Here is an 8,653-nt window from a genome sequence, read left to right on the forward strand (position 1 = left end):
CTCTATCCATCTCTCCCCCTCTCTCTCTTTCCATCTCCCTCTTTCTATCCATCTCTTTCTCACTCACACACACACTTTTTCGGTTCCTCTCTCTCTCTCTCTCTCTCGACTGTGTCATGGCTAGAGCAAGGCAGCAGGTGTGTGGGGGTGGAGGGGGGTGGATGGGAGGGTTCACATACCTTTGTCCCACTGGAACAATGCTGCCTCTGTCCTGGTTCCATTGTTGTGGGCCGCAACCATCACTTAGACAGGCCCCCGCACCTGCCCTTGGGACCGCGTGTCCAGTCACACTCACTCATATTCACACCCACTCGACCGTCTGTGTTTGCCCTTGCATGCGCAGAATGACCGTTTCACAGCCAGCTCAAACACCACTTTGCGTTGCACCGCTTTTAAAATTGTGTTTAACAACGGTGAAAACAAACAGTTTGGAGAACACTGGCTGTGTGTCTGTGGGTGTGTTCCTTTCCACAGGCAAATCAAACTGGGCTTTGTCTGGGGAACATTGTTCCAGCCCTTCACTCCTTCCTGTAAAAACAATTAGCTGCTCCATTTACACACAGCCCTATCAGATAGACACTGATGTCATGTTAGATCACTTTACTGCCAAGCCCCCCCTCTCTTTCTCTCTCTCTCTCTCTCCCCTGTTTCCCTGTCGAGCACGCTCTCTCTGACTCATGTGATCTTAGACCAGCTCAGGGATGGTTGTGTTGTGTTCTGTTCTGGTCTACCTGGCCCAGTGTCCGTCTATGAGCTGGTGGATCTTTGATGCAGTTCCGTGCTGCTGTGTTTTCCCCATCACTCCCACACTCCCAGCCTGGCTCATAGTCACCAGGGATGATGAGCAACAGCCATCTCTGTCCAGTTTCTCCTATGTTTCAAGTGTTTGGGAAGTCAATTGGTTATATAACAGGGTCTCCAGTGTCAGAACTGTGCTTTGGATTACTGTGTGTGCTAGAGTAATTCACTGTGACTACCTGTGAACATAACATGTATGAAATGTGAGTTCAGCTTTCCTGCTCTTGTGCTGCCCAGTGCCCACACAATATTTGCACATTAGTAGTTGTGTTTTCTGTTTGTAGTATGGCGAGATTTGGTTGGGGGGGGCCCCCCCCACCTAGCTGCAAAACATTTTAGTGGCCCCCCTTTTGACGGTGGAGAGAATAATTTAAGTTTTTAAGTTAATTTCCTGCAATTCTACTCATTTTGCCATTGGGCAGAGAGACATTTTTACAGTTTTAAAGCTAATTTCCTACAATTCTACACATTTTGTAATGACTTATGCCATGTTAATATGATAGCCTATCTGAGTGAGAATGACTAACAAAATCAATGCCGGCCCCCTGGAGGTCAGGGCCCCTGGGCACGTGCCCTGGGTGCCCGGTCAGTATACAGCCATGATTACTACACGTTTAAATAGCTAGCTAGACTAACTACCAATACATAAATAAATGTTAGCTGACGTGGCTAGTTGAGTGACTATCAGTGACTGACATAAGAGAAAAAATGCTGATATTGCACCCAGTGTATTCTACTATGCTTACTCCCTAGCGGCTGGGGTCCCTAAGTGACCACCTATGTCACTTATGCCTGGAACCGGCCCTGTGTCTGTTTTTATCTCTCTGTTTGTAGTTACTGGCCGTAGAGGAGAGGCTGAGTCCCCAGGTGTTGTCTGTTTCTCTGTCTGTATATAACCTGTGTCTCTCTGTCTGTAGTTGTATATAACGTGTGTCTCTCTGTTTGTAGTTACTGGCCGTAGAGGAGAGGCTGAGCCCCCCGGTGTTGTCTGCTCTAGAGGAAGACTCTCAGCTGTCCAGACTACTGGCCTGTCGTTCTCTCTCCACCCTGCTCAAACTGATCGGACCCAGCCTCCACCCAGATGCCCTGAACAACATCTACCCTGGTACTACACTGGTGTCTCCCTCTGTGGATCCTGTCTTTGTTAGAGCAAACATGTCTTTCTCTCCCTCTTTCCTTCACTCTATTTCTCTTTCTTTCTTTCATTCTCTCTCCTTCTTTCTTTTTGCTCCTCTCTCATCCTCTCTTCAATTCTCTCATTCCCTCTGACACACATATACATATTTCTACATCATTCTAGAATGCATCCATGATTATGATTATGATCCCATAGAAATAGATTTAATCATTCTAATTCTAGACGGTCCTCTCTTGCTCTGCTACTTTGTGTCCTCAGAGGTGCTGAAGCGTCTGGATGACAGCAGTGAGGAGGTGAGGGGCGTGGCCCTCAGGGCTCTGGGCCTATGGCTTGCCTCCCTGGGGAAGGACTACAACTCCCAGCTCTACTGTCAACACCTGGAGGTCCTGTTCCAGCAGCTGTTGCTGCACCTGGACGACCCAAACAGCCGCGTGCAGGACACTGTGCTGGGTGAGACTCACAATCACACATTGGTCCAATCCTAAATAAACCCCTAGACCAGGAAGAGGGATCATGACAACCCCCTAGACCAGGAAGAGGGGTCATGACAACCCCATAGACCAGAAGGAGGGGTCATGACAACCCCCTAGACCATAAGGAGGGGTCATGACAACCCTTAGTCCAGCAAGAGGGATCATGACAACCCCCTAGACCAGGAAGAGGCTCATGACAACCCCCTAGACCAGGAAGAAGGGTCATGACAACCCCCTAGACCAGGAAGAGGGGTCATGACAACCCCCTAGACCAGAAAGAGGCTCATGACAACCCTCTAGACCAGGAAGAGGGGTCATGACAACCCCCTAGACCAGGAAGAGGGGTCATGACAACCCCCTAGACCAGAAGGAGGGGTCATGACAACCCCCTAGACCAGAAGGAGGGGTCATGACAACCCCCTAGACCAGAAGGAGGGGTCATGACAACCCCCTAGACCAGGAAGAGGGGTCATGACAACACCCTAGACCAGAAGGAGGGGTCATGACAACCCCCTAGACCAGAAGGAGGGGTCATGACAACCCTTAGTCCAGCAAGAGGGATCATGACAACCCCCTAGACCAGGAAGAGGGGTCATGACAACCCCATAGACCAGGAAGAGGGGTCATGACAACCCCCTAGATCAAAAAGAGGCTCATGACAACCCCCTAGACCAGGAAGAGGGGTCATGACAACCCCCTAGACCAGGAAGAGGGGTCATGACAACCCCCTAGACCAGAAAGAGGCTCATGACAACCCCCTAGACCAGGAAGAGGGGTCATGACAACCCCCTAGACCAGGAAGAAGGGTCATGACAACCCCCTAGACCAGGAAGAGGGGTCATGACAACCCCCTAGACCAGGAAGAGGCTCATGACAACCCCCTAGACCAGGAAGAGGGGTCATGACAACCCCCTAGACCAGAAAGAGGGGTCATGACAACCCCCTAGACCAGGAAGAGGGGTCATGACAACCCCCTAGACCAGGAAGAGGGGTCATGACAACCCCCTAGACCAGGAAGAGGGGTCATGACAACCCCCTAGACCAGGAAGAGGGGTCATGACAACCCCCTAGACCAGGAAGAGGGGTCATGATGGAAAATATAGTATGGAGGAGAAACAGAAGAGATTAGAAGACATGAGATGTTGATAAAGAACATAGATACCATGATGGTGGGGGTGGTGATGATGATGGTAGGGGTGGTGATGATGATGGTGGGGGTGGTGATGATGATGATGGTGGGGGTGGTGATGATGGTGGTGGTGATGATGATGATGGTGGGGGTGGTGATGATGATGATGGTGGGGGTGGTGATGATGATGGTGGTGGTGATGATGATGGTGGGGGTGGTGATGATGGTGGGGGTGGTGATGATGATGGTGGTGGGGGTGGTGATGATGATGGGGGGGGTGGTGATGATGGGGGGGTGGTGGTGGTGGTGATGATGATGATAGCTAGTGAATATGACTTGAAGTTGATCAGGTGGGTAGCAGTAGTGTTCATGTTTCACAGGCTCTGTCCTGTCTCAGTCAGAGTTTAAAGAGTTGATCCCTACGTCTAACAGCCCCATACACACAGCCACATTGCTAGGATACCAGATCCCCCTTTTCCGTCGTATCAAAGGCCATCTATCCACCTTTTCCACTCCATTCATCTTTCACGCCGACCCATGCGAAGCTCCCTGCTCCACACACACCACCACTCCCCTCGTCCATCACGGGGCCGGGAGTGGATCCAGAGACAGAGGGGTGTGTGTGATTGACGCTCCGTCATCACCCCTGCAAAGCTACACACACACACACACACACTATATATAAGCGAAGGTCAGTTCATAAACATGATTTACATCCCAACCACTGAACATCCTGTGGTCAAGGTTACCGATATTATACCCAAACACACAGACAAAACACAAAGGATATTATCTCTGGTAAAGGTTTCAAACTCTGCTGAGTGGAATCCACCGTATGATAGCTGTTGCTGCATCAGCTCAGTCCGAGGTGTGTCCCAAATGGCACCCTATTCCCTACATAGTGAACTACTGGGCCCTGGTCAAAAGTAGTGCACTATAAAGGGAAAAAGGGTGCCATTTCCCCCCTGGACCCTGGTCAAAAGTAGTGCACTATAAAGGGAAAAAGGGTGCCATTTCCCCCCTGGACCCTGGTCAAAAGTAGTGCACTATAAAGGGAATAGGGTGCCATTTGGGATGCAGACCATTGATGTTTTTTTCTTCTATCCATATGACGATGGGAGAATATGGTTGAAGCATCAGCGTTCACCAGCCGTTTGTCACAGATAATCAAGGAGGAACCTCCATGAGAAGCAGAGTGAAACTCCAGCGGTGCTCTCAGCTAAGGCCCCAGCTCCACACTACAGGAAACACACTCAGACTTTCTGCCAATAAATAACACACACGTCTGCACATTGCTTGCACGCACACACACACACACACAAAGACAGATACTCATGCACACATGTACACATACACAAATAGCCATGAAACCGCAGAACCATCAAAACCTGTCGGAAACACTGGGCATGAGAGGAGGAAGAGACCGGGAGGAAAGGGGTGAAAGAGGGATGAGAAGAGATAAAAGAGAGGGGATAACATGGGATGGGTGTGTGGAGAGATGAGGGAGAGGGGTCTCCATGTGGTTGTGATTAGGGGGTTGTTATCCTGAGAAGCGGGGGTTCAGGTGGCTCACGTTAGCCCTGCTAAGAGCTGCCTATCGTGGGTGTGATGGTACAGGGAGTGGGTGTAGAGGGTTGGGGTTAATAGCAGGTTTTGGGGTCAATTCCATTTCAATTCAGTCAGTTCAAGGGGTGACCTTAAATTCAAATTCCAGTGTCCCTCAGAAAACGCTTCCTGAATTGACCCCAACCCTGGCCGATTGAGACAGCCGGTAGGAAGGGCGGATAGTGGTGTGTCTGTGTGTGATATGCGTGCACACGTGCGCTGCTCTGCTGTAAACGTGTGTGTGAGAGGATATAGGAGTATTCCTCTGTGGAATAAGATGAGCTCACCCAGTGCTGACTGATAGCTGTGTCGTACCCCCGTACCCATAACCACCATCCTCCCCACAAATCTGGAGCACCCTTCGTTGTCTCATGCATGTCTGTGTTTGAAGCTTTTTTCCTCCTCCCTTCCTTCTCTCTCTTTCTTCCTTTCTTTCCCTCTTCTTTTATTATTCATCCCTTTCTTATATGGTTCTTGAATTTCAAAGTCACATCTCCCAAGAGCTTGATGTCTGCTGCTCCTCTGACAGTATGATGGACAGTACCGCCCCTCCTCCCTCTCTCCCCCTCTCTCATCCCTCTTCCCATAATTCCTTCCTCCCATAATTCCACAGCCCTGGGAGCGCGGCTGCTGCTACCTGCTCCACACACACACGCCACGCGGTTGGCACACACATCCAGGGGAATCACCGGATCCCCTCTCATCATCACAAGTCATCATTGTTCTCCTTTGTTCAAAAGAGTTCAGAGAAAGAAAAAACCCCGCTGTATTTTTACACACAAATCGCAAAAAAATCCCCCATGGTCACCACTTGAGGAACAAAGTCAACAAAGTGGATTCCGACAGGTATCGAATGATGACTTGCCGTGAACTAACTCATCCCAGCTGACAGGGGTATCAACACTGTACAGCTTCAGTTACGCCATGTGGTTTCCTCAACATTTACTGTTGGCACTACTTCAAGGAATTCCATAGCATCTTTAATACCATTAAATTCCAGTGGTATCTGTCCTGTTGGAGTGGATATAACTGTGGTGCAACACCGCCATCTGGTGGTAAAAGTGAAGTGCTTTTTTTGTAGAACAATTCACTGTAATCCATCATGGCCTGCAAACAACAAATGTGTTGAAATGCTTTTTACATTTACATTTTTAGTCATTTAGCAGACGCTCTTATCCAGAGCGACTTACAGTTAGTGAGTGCATACATTATTTTAATTTTTTTCATACTGGTCTGAGATCAGTGTTCACAGTGAGCTGTGTGTGGGGATCATGATGCAAGCTCTTTTTAAGCTACCAGAGAATTCAAGAAAACCTTTCTGAACTTGAGAATTTCAAAATAGATATTCATGAATTGAAGTTTATGTTGAAGAGGATTCAGCGGTGGTCAGTGGATGTGACTTTGGATCCTGATACTGCATGGCAATACCTTATCCTGTCTGAGGACGGGGAAAAAAGTGAAACATAGAGACAAAATAATCTCCCTGACAACCTCAAAAGGTTTACTAACCGTGGGTCTGTGTTGGGACACCAGGGCTTCTCAGGGAAATTCTGCTATGAGGTGCAGGTGAAAAGTAAGACTAACTGGTGGATAGGAGTGGCCAGAGAGTCCATCAACCGGAAAAGATATGTTGTTACTGAACTGGATAATGGATATTGGGCTTTGGGACTGCATGACATTGGGTACCAGGTCTATACATCGCCTTCGATCTGCCTCCACCTGAGAGAGAAGCCCAAGAAGGTGGGGGGGTTTGTTGATTATGAGGAGGGCCAGGTCTCATTTTGCGATGTGGAGACCAGATCTTATCTTCTGTTTCACTGGATGTGACTTCACTGAAAAAACTCTGCATTCTTCAACCCCGGTGCTAATATTGATTGTGATAACTGTGCTCCATTGGTCATCTCCCCTGTCAATCACTCAGACAAGTACAAAAATGTTGCCAAAAGTTACTATTAAAATATATGGATTGTTGCAAATATTCTCTGGTGGTTGCTTCACTGTCAGTCCTCAAAAATGTAATTGCATTGAATGTAATTGTTTTCATTTCCAATGAATGATTGCAGCTAGTGACTAATCCACAATCCACCCCAATATCTTGACTTTGTTATTGTGTTGAATCCCTTTGTCTGGAGTTCCTCTAGGTTGTGTGTGTGTGTGTGTGTGTGTGTGTGTGTGTGTGTGTGTGTGTGTGTGTGTGTGTGTGTGTGTGTGTGTGTGTGTGTGTGTTAGTCCTCCCGAGTGGCGCAGTGGTCTAAGGCACTGCATCGCAGTGCTAACTGTGCCACTAGAGATCCAGGCTCTGTCGTAGCCGGCCGCCACCGGGAGACCCATGGGGCGGCGCACAATTGGCCCAGCGTCGTCCAGGGTAGGGGAGGGAATGGCCGGCAGGGATGTGGCTCAGTTGGTAGAGCATGGCATTTGTAATGCCAGGGTTGTGGGTTCGATTCCAGTATAAAAAAATTAAAATGTATGCACTCACTAACTGTAAGTCGCTCTGGATAAGAGCGTCTGCTAAATGACTAAAATGTAAATGTAAATGATAGTCTACTGTCACTATCTGTGTGTGTGAGTCCATTTCAACATGACAACTGCCTGACTCCTGACTGTCTCATGTCTGTCTGTGTGTCCAGAGGTCCTGAAGACCGGCAGTGGCGTCCACCCAGCCCTCCTTAAGCAGGAAGTGGAAGCCGTGAGGGACAAACAGCGCAGCCCTGTCTACTGTGACCAACTACTCCAGCACATCCACTCTCTGCGCAATGATTCAGCGTAGAGATGCATAGTATTGGAAAGATGTACTGATGTGACAATACTGGTCAAATTAAGATCCTATATCTGTATATAATCTAGACATTATATAGATTATATTTATATGGCATACCAAGAAAAACAAACCTGGAACTGCACCTCTCACAAATGGTCATGTCCAGCATGGACTCTCTCACCCACACATACAGTATATACATACACACACAGCTGTCACTAAGAGAGTGATACAATGATATGGGCATCCCGAGATACGACTTGACACATTGTATTGCAATGTATCTATGTAACCGCAATAAGGCAGGTATCAATTTGTTGTATCCTGTACAACAAGGATATGGTCCAACTGCTTAGAGCTCAAAACTGTTACCCATTCCTTTTTCAAATCTCCCCAGAACACATGGTTGTACTCTGTGATTTTGTTTGTTCATTACTATGCTTTTTAAATCGTTCCTCAAAAAGTGTGTGCATTAATTGAACTCTTATCAGAAAATATTTAATATGTTGATATTTCATTCTGTTGTGCCTTGATTTCTAGACTTACTTCACTGTTTATCTTTGATAAATATCATTAATTTTGACTAAGTGCACTCTATTGTGGTGTATGGGTTCTAAAAACGTTTTATTTGTGACATACACTCAGTGGCCAGTTTATTAGGTACACCAATGTAGTACCGGGTCGGACCCCCCTTTGGTTCCAGAACAGCCTGAATTATTTGGGGCTTGTTTTTAGCTGTTAGGAGTGGA

The 8,653-nt window shown here is 47.8% G+C and overlaps 1 protein-coding gene across 1 annotated transcript in view; it reads left to right on the forward strand.

Annotated features, from left to right (window-relative positions):
• The window catches only part of LOC121551861 (dynein axonemal assembly factor 5-like), a 40,006-nt gene extending 31,519 nt beyond the window's left edge, over positions 1-8,487 (forward strand). Inside the window, exons 11-13 of the mRNA XM_045214651.1 lie at positions 1,747-1,903; positions 2,195-2,386; positions 7,774-8,487. Coding sequence (XP_045070586.1) covers positions 1,747-1,903; positions 2,195-2,386; positions 7,774-7,913 — 489 coding nt within the window. The 3' untranslated portion in view covers positions 7,914-8,487. The remainder of the gene's footprint in view (positions 1-1,746; positions 1,904-2,194; positions 2,387-7,773) is intronic.
• The last annotated feature ends 166 nt before the right edge of the window (positions 8,488-8,653 follow it).

The sequence above is a fragment of the Coregonus clupeaformis genome, unplaced genomic scaffold (assembly GCF_020615455.1).
Source record: "Coregonus clupeaformis isolate EN_2021a unplaced genomic scaffold, ASM2061545v1 scaf0293, whole genome shotgun sequence".
NCBI lineage: Eukaryota > Metazoa > Chordata > Actinopteri > Salmoniformes > Salmonidae > Coregonus > Coregonus clupeaformis.